Source organism: Lissotriton helveticus, chromosome 2_1, assembly GCF_964261635.1.
Source record: "Lissotriton helveticus chromosome 2_1, aLisHel1.1, whole genome shotgun sequence".
Classification (NCBI taxonomy): Eukaryota; Metazoa; Chordata; class Amphibia; order Caudata; family Salamandridae; genus Lissotriton; species Lissotriton helveticus.
In genome coordinates this window covers 583379932-583401668 of record NC_136059.1, presented here as the reverse complement: position 1 = coordinate 583401668, position 21737 = coordinate 583379932, and the positions used below count along the sequence as shown (strand labels likewise).

At 44.6% G+C, this 21737-nt stretch overlaps 1 protein-coding gene across 1 annotated transcript in view; it reads left to right on the top strand.

The window, feature by feature from the left end:
• Positions 1-20960, top strand: part of BTF3 (basic transcription factor 3) — a 120660-nt gene extending 99700 nt beyond the window's left edge. The window contains exons 5-6 of the mRNA XM_078675270.1: positions 3055-3111; positions 20663-20960. Of these exons, the coding sequence (XP_078531396.1) occupies positions 3055-3111; positions 20663-20709 (104 nt within the window). The 3' untranslated portion in view covers positions 20710-20960. The remainder of the gene's footprint in view (positions 1-3054; positions 3112-20662) is intronic.
• The last annotated feature ends 777 nt before the right edge of the window (positions 20961-21737 follow it).

The following is a 21737-nucleotide window of genomic DNA, read 5'->3' as shown; positions in this document are numbered from 1 at the left end:
AAAGCCAAAACATAAAAAAAATGTCATTTACAATCCCAATAGCTCACACTTTCCTAGTGCGAGACCTATTGCATTGCAAATGCTTATTTTCCCAAAGTGTTTAAGTGGTGCACATTAACCAGGGCGTACCCAGAAAATTGGAAAGGGCAGTAATACAACCCATCCTTAAAAAGGGTGACTTGATGGACCCGAAGGACGATTGTTTAGTTAGCCTCATTGATGTGGTGGCAAAAATGTACATAAAGATACTTCTAGAAGTGCTGCAGCATTGGTATGAGGAGGCCAATGTGATCACTTTCAAAGCAGGACACGCCATGATGGATCACTGTTTCTGCCTCTGGGCAGAAATACATTGAGGGCGAGGGCTTCTTTTACACCTGCTTTGTTAATTTCCAGGCTGATTTTGAGGTCAAAACTAATATCCCTAGAGAACCCTGGTAGTCTCTTAGGGATATTAAAGAAACTCCATTAAGAGAATTGGCCAACTGTAGAGTTGGACAGTAGGGGTTAGCCTCTCAAAAAGGATAACAGTTAATGGGTTGTCCTATGGTTGTCTATTGCCAACAACTTTGTTTACCATCTTCTTAGGAGACCTTGTAGTGTTGCCAGCTACCCATTTCTTTGGGCCAGAAATAGAAGGGTCTTGTATAGCCTGTCTCCTCTACGCAGAGAACCTCTTAATACATGACAGAACTGCCTGATGAGGAAGTTGGCTGAATTTTAGAAGTACTTACAAAGGGATAAATTAGCAATGCGTTTCAATAAAGCTAAAGTACTGGTGTTTGTCTGGAAGGAACACAGTTGTACCTCGTCTATTGGGCAAACCAGGGTGAAGGAAATCCCTGAATACAAGTATTTCGGAATGGTGTTTACTAGTTCCTCCCCTGGGCCCCTCATATGACTACCCAAAGCACATTAATTCATAAGTGGGCTAAAAAGGTTTAAAAGAGACTAAGAAGGTCCTTCGCTTCACCTTGTTTTGGCTTCGTATAAAGCAATTGTTTTACTACAAGCTCTCTCCAGGGTGAAATTGCGGAGTTTCAGCAACACCAGTGACTGAGAAAAGCTGGAAGGAAGCTGCTGAAAAAACGTGTTACCTCTACCCAAATTTGCAGTGGCCTCAAGCTATAAGAATGGAAACTGATCTGCAAACCTGGTTTTCCATTTCATTGGTACATTCGTTAAGTTATTGAAACAGCCTAATTATGTCAGGGCACTATACAATCTCAATGCTTTGTAAAGAAGAGATTATTAAAAGTGAGCTCAGTTGGCCAAAAAGGATAAGGATGTGGTTACACACCTTGGCAGCTTTCCTAAAAATGTATACATTATGATGTGGCTCAATCTCCTCCCTACACAAAGAAATAACTGGGGAATTTAGGCTGTATGGCTCCAAGGGATAAGGATTTGTTTTTTGCGTGCAAACCATTTCACTCGAATTGTGACTCCTGAGTATAAAATGCTACCTTTCCTTATCTACATGAACTTACTAGACTGTTGTTATTTTTCAACTGTGCACCGGCAATTTTTAAAACCCATCTTTGAAGAATAACATGAAGACTAGATTGAAAGTAGGCAACTTTTCACTGCATTTGCAGTTCCTGGAGATACCCTGTGCTTTTGGGAGATTCTTAAAGATCTTAAATGATTTCATACCTTGATCATGTGTAGTTTTGGCAGGTGAGTTTTTATCTTTCTAAGTATTGGGTGTTGTGCTTTTCAATAGCCTGGTATGATTTAGTTAGTCTTACGTATTGCTCGGGTCAATGGGCTTTTTACAGTTCAATGTATATTTGTTTTATTCTTGTCATGTGTATATTGTTGTTTTTACGAACTCATTGCTCACATATAAACATACTTTTTTTTAATTGAGTATATTCTACAAAACTTGTCCTTTCGTTTGGTCATGCCTATAGAAGTTCAAATCTTACGAGAAGGAACTTTCTCATTGCATCAGATGTAGAGAATCCTACTTGCATTGCACTGTCCATGGAAAACGCTACTATTTACTCTTTTTCCCCTGAGGCCAGTTAATCAAGACTCCTCCCCTTCTACCGTATGCCTGTGCTGTGTGCCCTTGCCAGAACCAAGTATATGTTCTGCTGCTTTGATATTGTAGTGGTGAACCAAAACTACAACTCGCCGATTGTGTCACTGTAAAAAAGAGAAACCAGGGTTGGGAACCTTGTGTCCTGTTAAAATGAAGCAAGGTGGAAACACCAAAGGATACACATGCACACCACTTGTGATGAGATCGTCTCAAGAAGGTTCTAAAGTTAAATAGAAATTTTATTTTAGTTCCCTCTTTTCTTCAGAGATGTTCTCTTTCTAGCTCCCTTTGTGGTCAATCTTTTGCATTTTCCTATCTTTTGTTGCTCTTCTCCTATCACCCAGTCTGTTCTGCTCCCCCTCTGGCCACACTTTAGTCTATCCCTGGCTCCCACCTTCTCATCTTCTATTCCAACGACCTTCTGATGTCCTTTAACTCTCTTATACTCCTGTCCCTAACACCACCCTATTCTTCATCTGTTCATCCCTTTTCTTCTCCCCTCTCTATTAATATTCTTTTCTCGGTCTCTGTGTCATGCCTGGTCACGTTGTCACTTAAAGAGAAAATATGCACACTGTCTAGAAACTAGTAGTAGGAGCTTTTGATTTGGTGGGGCAACTTAGTGGATTTGTAAAGCTGCTAGTTGAGAGTGGTGGACAAATTGTTCCACGTTTTCTAGCTGCATCCCATTTAAGATTATTGCACCCTTTTGTTTTATTAATGAGAACTTCGGTCTGCAATTATGAAAATCTTGTTTGTGTTCAATTTCAAACCCTTGTATCCTACTACAGCTATGGCACACAGGCTGCCACATACTCTTAGCAGGGGCACAGTAGCATTAACATGAGCCATTGCTTTTAGCTGCATTTGTGGCTCTTTACTTTTCAGTCTGGAAAACTGACTTACGTAATTTGATGCTTATTTTGTTCTCATTTATTTTATTTATTATTTTTGTGGTTCAAAATATTTGGGTACATAGCCTCATTGTTCTGTTTTTGTTTTAGCAATGGATGGGAAAGCACCACTTGCTCCAGGGGAGGATGATGACGACGAAGTTCCAGGTATGACTTTACAGTATGACAGCTTGTGGAACATTAAATGGACCGTGACCTGATAAGACTGTTCCGTAATTGTTTACTACCTATTTAACACTTACTAATCCTTCTAATTTCTCAATGCAATCTTGTTTAGAGGCCACATCTGAACAGTCACTCATTTCAGTTCGACTTTTATTATCCTATTACTTTCATACCCTATTCTACTTCATTTAGTTGTTTCTAATAATCTGGTCTGTGGTAAATGTGCTGTTGATCCAGATCTCAGTCTGTCCGGTAATTGTGCAAGCTAGAAGTGCCAAAGAGGAAGGCAAATAGTTTGTGGGCTAGAATTGTGGCAGCCGTTAAAGCAGTAATTGTGGTTTAGCACATAGATCTGATATTTGCGCCTACTACTGTAAGTAGACTGCCCTGACTCCTGTAGCTTCAGTTCATGTCATTGCACCCCATCCCTTCCCAATCACTGGAGTCTTTTCTATCTGGTCTCCACCTCCCATTGCAATTGGTCTCCATCGACCTCTTCCCTTAGCCGATTTAGTGGAAAACTGTTTAATTCTGGTATTACCTGCTTCAGGTAATAACAATACTAGTGTACGTACCACTACCAATGGCACTGCTATGAGTGCAACAGGTACTACTAAAGCTTACAATAGTACACTTAGCACTGATGATACTACTTCTAATCTCTAGTTTGTTAGCACCAGTAGCAGACCTGATGATGATACTCATTTCCACATATCGCTTCTATTTCAGCAGTTTAAGGTGGCCATAAAAAGAAATGTAGTTTAACGTAAAGTACTTACAAGATAAGTTGCATGAGTTCGAAACCGTATTTGGTTGAGAACACTAAAATAAGTTATGCTGTCGGAAGTAAAACATCTATTTTGGGGGGGAAATCATTAGGTTAATTTAGGTCAGTAAACCTATTTGTGTAGTGGCAGCAGAGAAACCTTTTCTGAAAAGATTTTGAGTGGAATATAGTAATGGTAAATACCTTAAAAAATGAAGGAATTGAAAGTCACTACCAGATTACTTACCACTGTCAACAAATTATGCGCAGCTCCTTCACACTTTGGTCAGATGTAATACATTTTACATGTCCTATAAAAATGCCAATAATGCAACAAGAACAGAACATGGATATTAGGTTATGCCATTGTACCACCGGCAAGTCAGTGTCTCAAAACAAGGTGTTAATTGTCCTGCAATATTATCTGGTTTCCTATCTGCCCCTGTTAGTAAGGTTGTCATGTTCAAGCAGTGGATGCATCATTTTGGTGCTAGAAGTCTATCTGATTTTTCTAATATCTCTTAGGAGGGTACTATGCTGTTTGCCTGGTAAATAGCTTGTCGTCTGGTGTTCAATGTTGATTTGACTTCTTTGACCACTGTTCAGTGGATGCGGGTTGTTCATCTAGTGTGTAATTTGTGTTTTATCTTCATGATGGATAGTGTTTAATTTGTCCTATTGATTTTAATATACATAGTGCAACCTACTAAAGACCTACATAGTACCTATTGCTATACAGTTCTACTAAATTAGCACAGTACCTGGAACCTATGCAATCTTTTTAAGGCACAGATTTGGCCTATAGGGGACAAGTATGATCTTAGGTTTACTCCCTCAGCCACATATTCTCCCATCAACTTCCAAAGTTGAATAATCTCATTGGACACGCTCTGTACAGAAGCCCACTTCACAGTACCTATGCCTGCCCTTTCGTGTGTATCCTGGTGCTGAGGGGAGAAGGCTGGAGCAGAAATCTCAGTCAATCTGAGGTGAAGTCACCCTGAACCTGTGAGGATGGAACTAAACCGAGAATGTGTACGCATATCCGAGTGCAAAGCAGCAATGTAATACAAGTTAGTCAATCTGTAATGTACTGCCGTCATCAACAGCAGTAACTTTACAGTTACACAAGCTAGTGTGAAAACACCTGTATATGGCAATATTTATCCATCTCTGCACAGGCATTACCTCAAAACATAATGTAGCTGCAAGAATTTGTTCAGCTTTAGTGCTGCCAACTTCCCATTATGTCAGCGTTAGTTGTACAATTTCCAAATCTTCAGATATCTTTGTACTTTCCTGTGAATTTAACCAAAATTGTCTACTAAACCCAGCTGCTACCACCAAGAGGTTTTACAGGATTACAAAAAGTAGAACAGCATCCCCTCTGATCAGGATCTAAATTGCATGGCAGTTTCATGAACTAAAGAGCTAGCATTATCTAACTATACCCCATATTATGAGTTCAGATTGAAAGCATGTCAACATAATAAATTACCCACATGTTTTTAGTTTCCTTGATGGCCCCAACATGTATAACTAGGAATTAATGTTGAGACTATTGAGCCCAGAGATCTCTCACACCCTGTCAGACCTAGTGTGTTCAGGAAAGAAAACCAAGATGAACATGAAAGGATAAAATGCAACAAATGTCTACGGGTCAGTTGGAAATTATCAGATGCAAACCTATAATGTGTTAATGTGATTGTGTTGCAGATATGTGAAAAATAGGGGTATGCTGCCTAAATCATTATGAACACATGCTTTTGACATCTAGTTAGTCTAAAAAGTGTGCGTATTTGCCACTTTGGGTAGCGAATGTGTCCCTGTCTATCTTGAGACCACACTTGTGGCATTGGCTAGTGTTAAACAATTGCCTAAGCGTCTGTCGGTAGGGGTGGGGATGGGAGGGGTGGATAAATCTCACAATCTTTTTGGTCGCAGACGACAAACACAAATGTTCTTCTATGTGTATCAAGATAGTGACTCAGTAATGGTTTTCTTGAAAATATTTGGGGGGAAAATTGGATTTTTTGGATGCCAAGTGCTGTTGTGTTTTTGGAAAACACTTCATGGTATCAGGGCTCCAAAAATGGAAATTATTCTTCAGTGCTTTTGGGAAGGAAATTACTTTGCATGCACAGTGCTGTCGTCTGTTGTATGGTCTTTGTTATTTTTGGAACCTCTCTGCCCCTGTTTTTCCCCTCCAAACGCTCCAGTCCCCTGAGAGCCCAACTATCATGTAAGCTTATTGTGAGTCCTTCCTGTTTACCGTATTTTTTTACTTTTTTTTGTAGAGTTTTATATAGCGCGAACTAGACCCGAACCGAATCAGGTATCAGAGCGCTTTACATAGCACAAGTTACCTTTTTACATGAGGACACACATTTTCATTATTTTTTTAGGCACGGGGAGATTAAGTGATTTGCCCAGAATCACAGGAGGTTTTTGGCATCGATACCGAGACTCGAACCCAGATCCGCAGGTCCGAGGTCGAGCGCCTTAGCCGTTAGGCCAACTCCTCTCTCCTATTCTCTTGAGATAAGAGTGGTGCTGTAAAAGCATCCCTCTTTCAGACCGTGGACCCTGCCCTCTTTTCCTGGGCTTCGATGGATTGCCAGTAGTGCCCTTCAAGGGAAGTGTCTGCTGGCCTCTCACATGTCCAGTGTTCTTTCAGTCTCCTTTGACCAGGAGTTTGGCTTCAATGTGTAGGGAATGTATAAAGGGCATAGGTCATGGGTATACATTCGTGTAAGTGAGGGTTGAGCGTTAGGTCTGGTCATGTCTGACAGCACATGGTCGAATCCATTGTGGCTTGGTTTGTGTGTGCAACCTAAAATGGAGAGCTTTGTACAAGGCTGGCCAGATATCTGTTAACGGGAGATGCACTCGTTTGCATAACTATCATTTCTGCTCTTCTTTAAAGTGCCTCACTGCTCTTGTGTGTGGGTATGCAAGGCTTCCATCCTTTGGCAAAGGTTCTGCAACATCTACAGTGATCCAAGTTCCTCCCCTCTTTCTGCTTGCAGCTGTCTGCAAGATCTGGTGTCTGGGACTCAATACATATCGTAGGTGCACTAATTGGAACCAACCCCCAAGAGGCTTTTATTGTCTGTTGCCCTGGCACGAGCTGATCATGCTTTGCTTATGCCTTGTGATTTGGGGGAGTCGCAGGGATTCTGCTGGTAAAGCAGTAACTGTGCCTTGGGATGTCAGAATGTAGGGCCTGTGTTGCTCTACATCGGTATCTGTCGGCCCAAATCCTGGCTAGCTCACAGTGCCTCACCTGAACTTCTAACCTTCTCAGAGTAGCAAGTGATTTTGGCAACCTAGAACAAGGAAACAGTGGAAACCGATTATCACCTTTTGTGTCTCACTCATGCATGTCCTTAGTAAACCAAATAAAGACGCAAATAATTTTTCAATACATTTATTGAAACTATTGTAGTCTATAATGAATAAGGCCCCCAGTTACCAGTTTTTACTGATTTTTACAGATAACTACATACAGGAAGCTTAGTGTTTCATGTCTGTTCATTTTTAGAAGCGAAAAAATATTGAAGATTGTGCATCTTGTGACTCTCCATGCTGTCTTTCATGATTTCCAGGCAAAAGCTAAACCGATATACATCATGCGGTGTAAGGAAAAAAAAAAAGAGGATGAGATTTCCTTAAATACAGGCATGTGTAACCCTGTATTTACAAAACAACGCTAATATGTACCTATGGGTGTAGTGTTTTGTTATATGTAGCTGCCCTTAAAGTGCTAATTCGGTACCTGCATCCACGTACGAGTGCACGTCTAAGAGATAAATGTAGAAATATTCCATTTTACAAGACTTTTATCGAAGCACAACATTAAAATGGATAAATACAAATAAGGTGGCCAAAAGAAATATGGATAAATAAGGGTGGAAATAAAAAAAAAACATAAATCCCTGAGCCCTAATTATGAAGCAGATGTGCCGGGTTCACTAGGCAAATGAAAATAAAAGTAGTTAGCATTACTATCTGACTGTGTACAATAAACATTCCCACCATGGCAAATTATCTGTCTAGGCCTACCCTTACTGTGTGAGCACAGAGATATACAAGTGATCTTTGGAATTGCCAACATATCGCATACTTGGTGTGTGTTAAGTGGGCTGCATCATAGGTGTAAACTCAGTTAACACAAGGCTGCATATCGATCAGGCTGTGTGGGCATTCGTTCTAGGATCGGGCTCTCTGCGTGAATTCTCCTCTCTGCCCCCAAGGAGACAAGACTCTATATAATAAAAACTACTGTGTTGAAAAACTGCAGCTGTGCTACAGTGTTATGTCTAAAATGTTAGAACCTATTGCGGAGGCGAGCAAAGAAAACCGTACACCTTGTTATGTAGTCCAGGTAACCTTGTACAAAATATGCAGACTGACTCCCAAGAAGAATCACTGAATAACAAACAACACTTACAGCGTATTCTTAAAATATTGTCCCGAAAAACAAATGTGCTGTGTTACTGAGCAGAGGCAGCCTAAAACATCTAATACGTAAAACTAAGGGAGAAACAGCGTGGGCCCAGAATGGAAATCACTACAGGGGAATGTTGCAGGGGTACTGATTTGACTGATTTCTCTGCATTCTATGGGAGTGCTGCTGGCCATAGTAATAGACTTGTGTTTCATGGGGCGCAGTCTACTAGTTATTTCATTTCGCTTCAAGCAGAGGATAGCCAGCACTGAAAAAACTCCACAAAGAACTACTGTGTCCTGTGCAGCAGAATATTGCTGTTGTAAAAATCTGGCAAGCCTGGGAGCAGTTGTAGGACTGCCGCTCCAGGCCTCAAGGTTCCCTCACCCAGGAACCTGAGGAAGTTACCAAACAACTGCTTATGAGGGTGAGCCTCATGTAACCCTACTTCTACTGTGCTCACCTGTGTGCATCTTAGTGTTGGCTGCAGAAGCAAACCTGAACTCCCCAATTCCAGCAACTGGCCTTGGTATTCAGCAAGGGTCGCGATGATGGCTGCCTCAGGTCCGGAGTTGTTCACCACATCCAAATCGGGTGGTTCTGGAGATACCGACATTTGACCCCTGGTCTTTTGTGTCTAGCTTTTCTGGAGAGTTGCTGTTTTCTAATCCTCCCCCCTTCATTCTCCTACCCTTCAAAAATGTTTGGGCATCTCGGTTACTGTGAAATCTGTACTGTGACTAAGGTTTTGCAGCGTGAATCTTTCTGGATTCACTATGCTGTGCATTATTCCGCGGTCTTGTAGTTGGGTCCGGAATCGTAGTCTTTTCTTTGTTTTTTTTTTTTTTCGTAGACCAGGTGGGCGTCGGCGTCACCCCTCTGTGGGTGTATTTCCGGTGACGTCGGCATGCTTCCTGCGGAAGCTCCCACTCTTGGGCGCCATCTTCAGATTCTTTTTTCCGCGGTCGGGTCTGGATCGTTCCCGTTTGGGCTCCAGACATTTTTGGGGAAAGTAGACGACGAATACAGAAATTGGACGGAAAACATCTCAGAAGACTTCAAGAGACTTCATCAACCAAGGGCCGACGAAGGAGAAAACTTCGAGAACTTCGACACCAGTCGACGAACGCACGACCAGGGGGCCCCCTGAGCGCTCAAGATGGACAACACGCCCTTCAAGTTCTGCCGTAACTGCCACCACAAGTACGCGCAGAAGGACGAGCACCCGGTTTGCAACCTTTGCCTACTGGTCGACCACAGGAGCGAGGACTGCAACGCCTGCTCCGTCTTCACCCCGAAGAGAAGAGAGGCAGAGGGTAGCGCACGCCAACCTGCAGGGCAAAGCCCCGACTCCATCCCTTCACGAACTGGGGATGTCTTCCGAGGAAGAGGACAACGCCGCCGCCGAAGACGACGGCTACTTGGTCGTAGAGATCGATAATACCAAGACTTCTGATGAGGTAGGAGACTCTACGGCCCCTAAACACCCGAGAGACTCTGAGTTTCGAAAGAACGAGGGCAAGGCCTCGAAAGCGCTGGCGCCGAAAACTTCGGCGCCCGCTGCTGTATCCAGGCCCAGCGGATCCTCTGAGAAGGAGTCCCCGGCGCCGAGGGCTGTTAAACAGCGAAAGTCGTTGAAAAACGTTCCCGAAAAGGATCGTTGGACGTCGAGGGAGAAGGACCCTAAGGTACCTTCGAGGTCGACGCCGACCAGAGACACGAAATCCAGTTCGGCGACGAAGCCTTCGACACCGAGGATCAGCTCGGCGCCGAGCCAACCGCCGAAAAGAGCGGCCGAGCCATCCGACGCAGAACACGCGGCCGAGATGGAGAAAAAGAAAAGGCGCCTCGAGGCCGAATTGGAAAGCATCTTGCAGCGGAAGAAGGAATTCGACGCCAAGATGAAGGTCTACACGATCCCCCACAAAACCAAGGCACAGGTTGTAGAAGTGATCGAGGAGGAAGACTATGACGCCGAGTAACAGGCGGCTGACGTCGAGGAAATAGACCAGGAAGAGAGTCCCTACTATAGTTACGACTATGAGGAGGAAGAGTACAGCAGGACGGACCCCGGGTCTGCTCCCTCTGAAACACAAGATGTGTATTATCTGGATGTCGACACCTTAAGCCCAGAGGAGGCCATCGACACATATCCCTCGAGGCCCTCGCCGCCGGACGACATCGGGGCCTACAACTCGGTGATAAAGACTGCCGCAGCGGCATTCAGGCTAAAGCTCGACGAAGAGCAGCAGAAGGCAGACTTCCTTCTAGAGACTCTGCTCCCCACCCAAACGAAGAGCCAGTACTTCCCCATGCTCGACAGCATCTTGGCTCAGGGAAAGGAAGCATTCAAGGAGCCCGCAACATGCAAGGCGGTCACCCCCAGGACGGAGAAAAAATACAAACATTCGTCAAAAGACCCACCCTACATCAGGGCACGGTCTCAGCAGACTCCATCATCACAGCCACAGCAAGGAAGAGGGCAAACGTGCCCACTACTTCTGGGCCTCCTCCAGATAAGGAAAGCAAGAGGATGGACCTGGTGGGCAGAAGGATTGAACGGAATGCCGCAACCCACTGGCGCATGGCGAATTCCAACGCCCTGATCAACAGGCACATGTACCAGATCATGGAGGAGCTCGGTCAGTTGGTGAAAGACCTGCCCCAAGATTCCAGGCAAAAGGCCGAGAAATTGGTGGAGGAAGGGAAGAACGTGCCAAATTCTTGCCTAAAGACTGCCCTGGATGGAGCAGCCACCTCCAGCAGGCTCATGATGATGGGCATCACTGAGAGGAGACACGCCTGGCTCAGGATTTCAGGTTTCAAGCCCGAGGTGGAGCACAGCATCCTGAACACACCGTTCAACGGCGAAACCTTGTTTGGAGCACCAGTTGATGAGAAGCTCAGCCAACTGAAAAAGGATAACGAAACTGCAAGGTCCATGGGAGCATTGCAGTTCAGAGGTGGCAAAAGGCGCACCCCATCACGAAGATCCGGCGGGAAGGTGGAAACCAGCCAGGTACAACACACCAGGCTTTCCAACAAACGCACCAGGCAGACACACAAGTTCAGCATGGTCCGCATAAGCAGTTCTGGCAGTACCAGCCAAGAGGCCAGTCCTTTCAAGGGAGAGGAAATGGACGTGGACAGAATAAAAGAGTGGGTCAGCAGCCCGCCTCTAAGTGACTTAAAAAAACTCTGTGTGCCCACCCACAGAAAAGATCCCGGGGTGCAGCACGTACAGAGGGATCAAGCGTTACACAAACTAATCACTTACGACCACATAACACCAGTGGGAGGAAGATTAAGATTTTACCTCCAAAAATGGAGAGAAATCACATCAGACAAATGGATTCTCAACATCATCCAATTCGGATACTGCATAGAGTTGGAGGGGAGGCCAACAAGCAGAAAACCAAAAAGAAGACCACTAGCAAACAAACGACTAGAGCGTCTTCAGGAAGAATCAAAGGAGCCATAGAACCAGTACCCTTCAGGGAAAGGAACAAAGGTGTATACTCAACGTACTTCCTGGTACCAAAAGTAGACGAAACTATGAGACCCATTCTGGACCTAAGGTTCCTGAACAGATTCATAAGAACGCAAAAGTTCAAAAGGACCTCCCTGCAAGAGGTGCTCCCGCAATTGCAAATCGGGGACTTCATGGTCACAATAGACCTCAAGGATGCCTACCTACACATCCCAATGAACAGAAAGCACAAGCATATGCTCAGATTCACCATCGGTGAAAACCACTGCCAGTTCATAACACTATTTACAACAAGGGGTGGTGATGGACAGAATCTCTGAATTAAGCAGAATACTCTCACCCAGTCAAGAGATCAGGGCTAAATCCAACACCGTTTTTTAGCTCATTGCACATCCCAGTTTCAGAACCTGGCTGTATGCAAATTAGTCTGTCCCTGGCCCAGTGCATCATGGAAACAGGGCAGACCAGACTACAAAAGCCAATTCTTACACTGGGAAGGAAACAAGCTTCCGGGGACCGGTTTCTGGCATTTCAGCCGTCTTCGGCCTGGCTTGCTTGAATCCTGATGGTGCAATGAGCAAGGGACTCACATCTGAGTATACCCTTCCACGCTTAGGGTGGACAAAAATATTTACAACAAGGGGTGGTGATGGACAGAGTCTCTGAATTAAGCAGAATACTCTCACCCAGTCAAGAGATCAGGGCTAAATCCAACACCGTTTTTTAGCTCATTGCATCATCCCAGTTTCAGAACCTGGCTGTATGCAAATTAGTCTGTCCCTGGCCCAGTGCATCATGGGAACAGGGCAGACCAGACTACAAAAGCCAATTCTTACACTGGGAAGGAAACAAGCTTCCGGGGACCGGTTTCTGGCATTTCAGCCGTCTTCGGCCCGGCTTGCTTGAATCCTGATGGTGCAATGAGCAAGGGACTCACATCTGAGTATACCCTTCCACGCTTAGGGTGGACAAAAATATTTACAACAAGGGGTGGTGATGGACAGAGTCTCTGAATTAAGCAGAATACTCTCACCCAGTCAAGAGATCAGGGCTAAATCCAACACCGTTTTTTAGCTCATTGAACCATCCCAGTTTCAGAACCTGGCTGTATGCAAATTAGTCTGTCCCTGGCCCAGTGCATCATGGGAACAGGGCAGACCAGACTACAAAAGCCAATTCTTACACTGGGAAGGAAACAAGCTTCCGGGGACCGGTTTCTGGCATTTCAGCCGTCTTCGGCCCGGCTTGCTTGAATCCTGATGGTGCAATGAGCAAGGGACTCATGTCTGAGTATACCCTTCCACGCTTAGGGTGGACAAAAATATTTACTTCCCAGTGTAAGAATTGGCTTTTGTAGTTTGGTTTGCCCTGTTCCCATCATGCACTGGGACAGGAACAGACTAATTTGCATACAGCCAGGTTCTGAAACTGGGATGGTGCAATGAGCTAAAAAACGGTGTTGGATCTAGCCCTGATCTCTTGACAGGGTGAGAGTATTCTGCTTAATTCAGAGACTCTGTCCCTCACCACCCCTTGTTGTAAATATTTTTGTCCACCCTAAGCGTGAAAGGGTATACTCAGACATGAGTCCCTTGCTCATTGCACCATCAGGATTCAAGCAAGCCGGGCCGAAGACGGCTGTAATGCCAGAAACCGGTCCCCGGAAGCTTGTTTCCTTCCCAGTGTAAGAATTGGCTTTTGTAGTTTGGTTTGCCCTGTTCCCATCATGCACTGGGACAGGAACAGACTAATTTGCATACAGCCAGGTTCTGAAACTGGGATGGTGCAATGAGCTAAAAAACGGTGTTGGATCTAGCCCTGATCTCTTGACAGGGTGAGAGTATTCTGCTTAATTCAGAGACTCTGTCCCTCACCACCCCTTGTTGTAAATAGTTCATAACACTAGCCTTCGGGTTAAAATCCGCACCAATGGTCTTCACAAAGTGCCTCGCAGCGGTCGCAGCACACCTACGAAGGAAAGGAATACACGTATATCCTTACCTGGACGACTGGCTAGTAAAAGCAAACTCATACCAGAGATGCAAGCGGCACGCACAAACAGTGACGACCACGCTCCTAAACCTGGGGTTCTCCATCCATTGGAAGAAATCCTCAATGGAACCGGAACAAGTGAAGATTTTCCTGGGAGCACAGAGCAACACCTTACTGGGCAAGGTGGTCCCCAGCGAGAAGAGGGCGAGAGCGCTAGTGAAAGAAACTCTGCTCTACCAGAAGGGGCAAGCTCGGACAGTGAGGACTGCGAGCAAGATCATGGGCATGATGGCATCATGCATCCACCTAGTACCAAATGTACGCCTCCACATGAGACCCATTCAAGAATGACTACAGGAGCAATGGTCACAAGCTACAGGTCGTTGGGAAGATCTAGTGGTTGTAACACACTCCGTGCAGAAGGAAATGACATGGTGGAGCATGGAGAACATAACATGGGGGAAAGCCTCTAACGCCCCCAACACCAACACTGACCATCACCACAGACGCATCCCTCAAGGGATGGGGCGCTCACATGGAGGAACTCAAAGTGAGAGGACTGTGGACACCAGCAGATGCGACCAAGCACATCAATTACCTGGAATTGGAGACAATCTTCCTTGCATTAAAAGCTTTCCAAGCAAGGCTGTACAAACACAAGGTATTGATACAAACAGACAACACCACAGCAATGTTCTACATCAACAAGCTTTCAAAGCTAGCACAGGAGATATGGAGATGGGCCATCCCACTCAAGATAGACCTGCTAGCCATACACCTACCAGGGAAGGACAACGTACAAGCAGATTGGCTCAGCAGACCGACATCGGCATGCCACGAGTGGGAGCTCAATGCACAAGAGACAAGGTGGCTGTTCAACAGATGGGGAACACCATCTGTGGACCTTTTTGCCACACGCCAGAATGCAGAATGCCAAAACTTCGCATCCAGACAGCCCGAGGAGGGTTCCCTGGGGAATGCCCTATGGATAGATTGGTCCGGGACATTTGCTTACGCTTTTCCCCCGATACCGCTGATGCACATAGTGCTCAGCAAATGGAGAACGAGCAACATGACCCTGATACTGGTCGCACCGCAGGCGGCCAGACAGACATGGTACTCGCAGATCATGGGGATGACAGTGTGCACCCCACAGATTCGGCAAAAGAAAAGACCTACTCTCCATGCAGAACGGAGAAGTGCTGCATCCAGAACCAGAGAGCCTGAGCCTGGTGGCATGGCTCCTGAGGACATAGAGTTTGCACATTTAAAACTACCATAAAGCACCCTGAGGGTTCTTCGGGAGGCACGAAAACCCAGCACTCTGAAGTGCTATGTTGCGAAGAGGAAAAGATTCACAATGTGGTGCAGAAGAGAAAAGCTTCACAATAAAATGAAGGACTCCACAGTGCTAAGGTACCTCACGCACCTGCTGGAGAGGAACCTTAGTTCATCCTCGCTAAGAGTTCACTTGGCAGCGATAGTCGCTTACACAAGAGGAGAAACGTGCAAGAGTTTCTTCACATCACAAGTGGTGAAAAGATTCCTGGAAGGAGCGAAGAGGATCGCACCACCAAAACGGGTGCCGCCACCTGCATGGAACTTGAACATAGTCCTAACAGAACTCATGAAAGAGCCTTTTGAACCATTTCACAAAGCCACCCTAGAGATGCTAACAATGAAAACCGCTTTCCTGGTTGCAATAACGTCCATACGCAGAGTAAGCGAACTTCAGGCACTAACGCTACAAGAACCCTACATACAAATACACAATGATAGGGTTGTGATGAGAACAGACCCACACTTCATGCCAAAGGTGGTGTCCAAGTTCCACATAAACCAGTCTATACAGATACTGAGTTTTTTCCAAAAACCAGCCACTAGCGCAGAGCGAGCTCTGCACACCCTGGACACCAGAAGGGCAGTCATGCACTACATTGAGAGAACGAAGGGACACAGGAAAACAAAACAGTTCTTTGTGTCATTCGCCAACAGTTTCATGGGAAAAGCAGTAACCAAAGAGACCATTGCACGATGGATCGCACAAACAATACAGCTCTGCCACAAGCAAGCAGGACAAGAACTAGCAGAGGGGACATGTGCCCACTCCACTAGGATAAAGTGTGCTACTATAGCCTTCCTGGCTAACACACCCATAGAAGACATATGCCTGGCGGCAACATGGGCTTCGGTGCACACGTTAACGAAGCACTACTGCGTGGATATACAGATGAACAGGGAAGCACAAGTCGGACAAAAGGTGCTTTAACATATATTCAATAACCAACGCTCATCTTCCACCCAGCCGCCACAGAAATGAGAAACCGCTACAAAATCTATGCACAGCATAGTGAATCCAGAAAGATTCACTCTGCAAAACGAATAGTTTTCTTACCTGTCGGTATAGTTTTGCAGCTTGAATATCTTTCTGGATTCACTAGCGAACCCACCCACCTCCGCCAGAAAGATGAGGCTGGAGAGAGAAAAGGTGGTAAAAACAGAGACAAATACTAAAACTAAACACCTTAAAGGTTAAAAGTAACAATGACTTAATAGAACATTGCCATAACTTCGGAAACAGAACAAACACGGAAAAAAGAATCCGAAGATGGCGCCCAAGAGTGGGAGCTTCCGCAGGAAGCATGCCGACGTCACCGGAAATACACCCACAGAGGGGTGACGCCGACGCCCACCTGGGCTACGAAAAAAAAAAACAAAGAAAATACTACGATTCCGGACCCAACCACAAGACTGCAGAATAATGCACAGCATAGTGAATCCAGAAAGATCTTCAAGCTGCAAAACTATACCGACAGGTAAGAAAACTATTCGTTACAGGGCTTTGAAGTATTTTGTGCCCTAGCAATGGGTTTTGGTGCAAGGGTGTCGGAAACCTCAATAGTCCTTCCTCTAAATTGACTATGCTGTTCCTGTGGTCTGTGTGCCAGCGTTCCCATTAAATGACATTGACCCGTGAGCGTGGTTTCAATGTTGTTGAACTACAGTTGCTGATTGCGAACATCTTCATAGACTCCAACGGAAATTATAGAGGTTAGCACACAAGTGTAATATTGTTTGCTGTTAGATACCTGGCTAGGAAGAGCTTGATTCCCTGTCTTTATGTAGAACATTTGGTTTTATATCTAGCAAGTACCATCTGTGTTATAAAATAAATCCATGACTGAGATTTCAGTTATTACATGGTTTTGAGTACCTAACCCTCCAGTCTCCTAGTGTAAGCCCTTGACTGCTCAGCCTCTCCACCATGAATGAGTGAAGTACTAAAGGAGAATAATTGGCAATCCAGTTTTGGACCCAATAGCACTGTGGCTCACTTCAGCAGCATCAAGCGATTCTAATGAACATACTTGCAGAATAGTGACCCCAGTTTTTTTTTTTTTTTGCAGAGTTTTATATAGCGCGAACTAGAACCGAACCGAATCAGTTATCAGAGCGCTTTACATAGCACCAGTTACGTTACATGAGGACACACTTCCATTTTTTTTTTTTTTTAGGCACGGGGAGATTAAGTGATTTGCCCAGAATCACAGGAGGTTTTTGGCGTTGTTACCGAGACTCGAACCCAGATCCCCAGGTCTGAGGTCGAGCGCCTTAGCCGTTAGGCCAGTTGCACTTAGAGCACAGGAATCTGTTCTGTCGGGCGCCAACAACTAAAATGGTACTGCAATAGAATATACAGATTGACCACAGCCACATAACACAGATGATGCAATGGTTACGGTCCTGTTATATAAAATAGACTGTCTAGAATCTCTTGTGTGAGAAGTAATTTACAAGTCCTATACCCAAGTGGCCATCACTATGGGGCATTGATTGCAGACTCGAGAGCCCACATGCAATGTCTTGTATTGCACGGGAAGCTGAGGACAGGAGACTTATTATCCAAGTCTTGACTACAGTGACAATACCAGACCATACAGCTAATGCAACAACAATGCATTATATCTTGGAATAGAGAGGTGTGTTCATCCCAGCCATCAATGGTTAGGCCATTGGGCAGTCGCACTGAAGAAGAATTCTAGCATCTTAACACATCTCTGGAGAAGAAACACTGAAAGCGGCAACATAGAAGAGGAACACAAAGGGCAATTAAGTCCAGACATTTTTGACAGAAAACGTTGCTAGCAAATGCCCGATGGATCATGTGGTACAAGACATTATCATACTGTTTTCCACCAATTCCACTCCTGTAACACACCTTTCAAAAAAGAACTGTCATCCAAAATGACAGCGGTTCTGATTGTGCCAATATGAGTACAACAGACCTAGTTCTCACAAATAACCGAAATGTCTATCGCACTACACAATATATAAATGCACAACGGGCAACTTATTATGATGGGAAGGTCAATGCGTATCTAGTTGGCCTTCATGTACTTGAATCACTGGCTCCCAGGGGCATAGGATTATGGCTGATATAAAGGTCTTATAGATGCATGGAGTGGTGGGAAAATCCAGAAGGCTTACCAATAGACACCCGTTGTCTATTCTATTATAAAATTCATAGAACGCTTGCCGACCCGAAGGCAACCCAGCGCTGAGAGGTAGCACAGAGGCCGGTGATTGAGGAAGGTCAGTAATCTAGAAATCAAAGCTAATGAGCCAGGTTTTAATGGCTTTGTGAAAGTGCAGCTCATTGTCCAAACAACTAATGGCCAAGAGGAGAGAATTCCAAAGCTTTGCAACATTGAACTGAAAGTCAAGTCCTCCTTTTGTGGCTTTTAGATGCAGGAACCATGATCAAATGCAAGTTGGAAGAGCGGAGGGCCCTATTAGGGGCATAATGAGTAACAAGCTGCTAAAGAATGTGAGGGACTTTCCCATGAAGGACTCTATTGGCAATGTGCACGGACGTAAATTCAGTTCTTTGTGAAATAGGGCGCCAGTGTAGATCTCTCAACCCTTGCCGGGCCTTTTGAGAACAGGGGAAGCCCAGAAGCATAAGTGCAGCCGCATTTTGTACCACTTGGAACTTCTTTGGGGAGCCTGGTTTAAGGAGTTACTGTAGTCCAGGCAAGAAAGAATTAATACCTGGACTACCACGTGCCTCAACGTCCAGGGGAGCAGCAGCAACATCTTACACAGCCTCCGCAGCAGGCCAAAAGCTGATATTTTAGTGGCTTGAGCTACCCTTGTCAGTATGTCATCAATCCACATCCCCAGACTTTTCTGGGAGGGAGACATATATTCTCAAGAATGATTGGATCTGTTTAAGCGTTGTTCAGCTTGAGCTGGGATTGAGTCATCCAGCTGGCTATCTTATCCCGGAAAAAACCCTGATCAACTGATGTAAAATCATAACCAGACGTAAGGGAAAACACCAGCTGTCATCTACAGAGGTGTCTATAGACATTCCAAAAGATGCTACCATGTCTGCCAGTGATTGCAGGTAGATGTGAAATAATGTGGGGCTGAGTGAGGACCCCTCTGGGATCCTACAAGTGACAGGCAAGATGTTTGATGTACAGCCCTTGTCAAAGACATGAAATGTATTCCCCTTCAGAAAGGAACTAACCCAGTCCAAAGCTTTCCCTGGGACCCAGCCTTACCAACCCTATCCAGAAGTGTGGGGTGGTCAACAGTGTCAAAAGTCATACTGAGATCTAGGAGTACGTTAGCCACCATTGCCCCTAGATCCAATAGTTTTTTGGCCTATACCACCACCGCCAAAAGGGCGGTCTCTGTACTGTCTGGGACGAAAGCCGGTTTGTTTGGTGGGAAAAAAAAGTTAGCCCCACAAAATCTGAAAGACATCTATTGAAATGTTTTTCTGCCACCTTAATAAAAGCTGGTAAATGTGAAATGGGGCAGGCATTTCCTCAGCAGGTAGGATCCTGGTTGGGTTTCTTAATAATGGCTTTGATCATCGCATGTTTCCAGGGCTGAGGCACATTCCCCCGATTCCAGAGACAAGTTCACCATTTGGAGCAAAATGGTGAGGATGATTTCATGCTCAAGGGCAATGATCCTGGGGGTGGCTGGGTCTAGGGGGATGCTAATTTTAATTTGAATAAGTGCAATCACCTCCTCTAATAAAAGGGGAGGGAATTGGGAAAGGATAGAGGGACAAATTCCCTGCTGTTGTAAGGGGTGGGATTTACGCTTCCAATGTCTTTTTCAAAGGATTGATAGATATCAAGACGTTTTTAATCGGGGGGGGGGGGGGGAAGAAAAAGCCAAAACGTTGCATCTATCGGTTAAGGGGTTCGGGTAGGAGTGCGTTGGATGGAGAGTCCAACGTTTTGGCTATTTGGAACATTTCTCTGGAGGAACTGCTGGACTTGTTGATTCTGGTTTCAAAAGAGGATGCTTGGGCAAGATGAATTTGAGTAGTAACCCCTAACTTTCTTTCCATAAATGTCTTTTTTAGATTCCATATAATCTTTCCCCCACTCCCTTTCTGCAACCTGGCAGGTTTTCTTTAGGGTTCTGCAGAGTGGGGCAATCCACGGGGCAGATTTATTGTTAGATTTTTCAGTTATTGTCGGCTTACAAATATTTTGATCTAAAGACTGAGTCAGCCAGTTTGTGATCTTATTGTTGGCAACTTGAAGATTGGAGCTCATGTGGGGAAAGGGGTCCTTCAGTCAGTACCTTCAATAGAAAATACTTTAATTATAATGCAATTTCCCGACTATGCTCTAGGTGGCAAAGGTATGCCAAAGAAGTAAAACTGTAATAACTTGGTTCCACAAACCTATTGGTCTAGGGAAGTAATTTTCCTTTTCATTTACTTTGAGAACTGTTTCCGCTTTACCACGTGTTGTTTCTCCACATGGTTAGTTTAATATATTTCTTTTTATCCGTTTTGCAGATCTTGTTGGGAATTTTGACGACGCTTCAAAGAATGAGGAAATCTGAATGAGGGACAACCTGATTAAAGCAATGCCTTGAAATATAGGATTTGAGCTGCTGTTTTACGTTGTGGCTTTGTTTTTTGTGTTTATTATCAGAACTGATATTCTGAGTTACTGAGTTTCTTACACTCCCAATAATTGCAGCTCTTCCTGTTTTAGAAGTTGCTTGCACGCACAGTCCTTGTTCTCTTTGCAGCCTTGTTAAACTTAACAAGTGTGGAAATATTTGCAGTAATAAAATGAGAATGAAAAACATCCTTGTGTGAACGTGTATTTCTAAAATTGTGCTGTTTTTAAACATTATTTACTTTCTTCGGAATTTGACATTGTCAGTTTAGAAATAATCATGAAAAATGTCCCAGCTCTTCCTCTGTATCACCTTTTACATCATTTACTCACAAGATGAAAAAGTTTCACAGACGATATTTTGCCGTTTTAGTAAACCGGGAGCAGACAAGTTTTAAGGTGCCGGACATTCAGCTTTCTGGCAGTCACCATTTGAAGTTTTATTTTTCTATTTTATTTATTTTGTATTTATTTTTTGCAGTAAATTGCCTAGGGTACAGAGTAAATTATTTATGGCACATTTAGGGGGGAATGTGATAAGACTTCGCCACAAATTATTGAAGTCCCTTCTTCCTTTGCTTTCTCCTGCCCTATTAAGGTGGTGTGGGAAGATTAGACTAACTTTATGGTGGACCCTCGCCAACATAAATGGACCAGCTAGCAGCCTTATATAGACTGGCCAGCCTGTCGGCATTTGTGGCAGTCTTCTACAAAAGTCCCTGCCTGTGTCGTTGACATGCTAGTAGAAGGCTTTCAGCACGTTAGAGATGCTTCTAATGTATGTACCAGAAATGTGCTCCCACTTTTCCTGTATCCATACTTTTTGCTTCAAGGCAGTTTCTAATGTGGGCAGAAACCTTCAGTGATGTTTCAGACGGTGTATACTTGCTACTGAGCCATGATTGTTTAAAGAGGGAGGTTTGTGCTCTGGCTGGTATTCGAAAGGCGGCTTTCCTCAGCACCAGC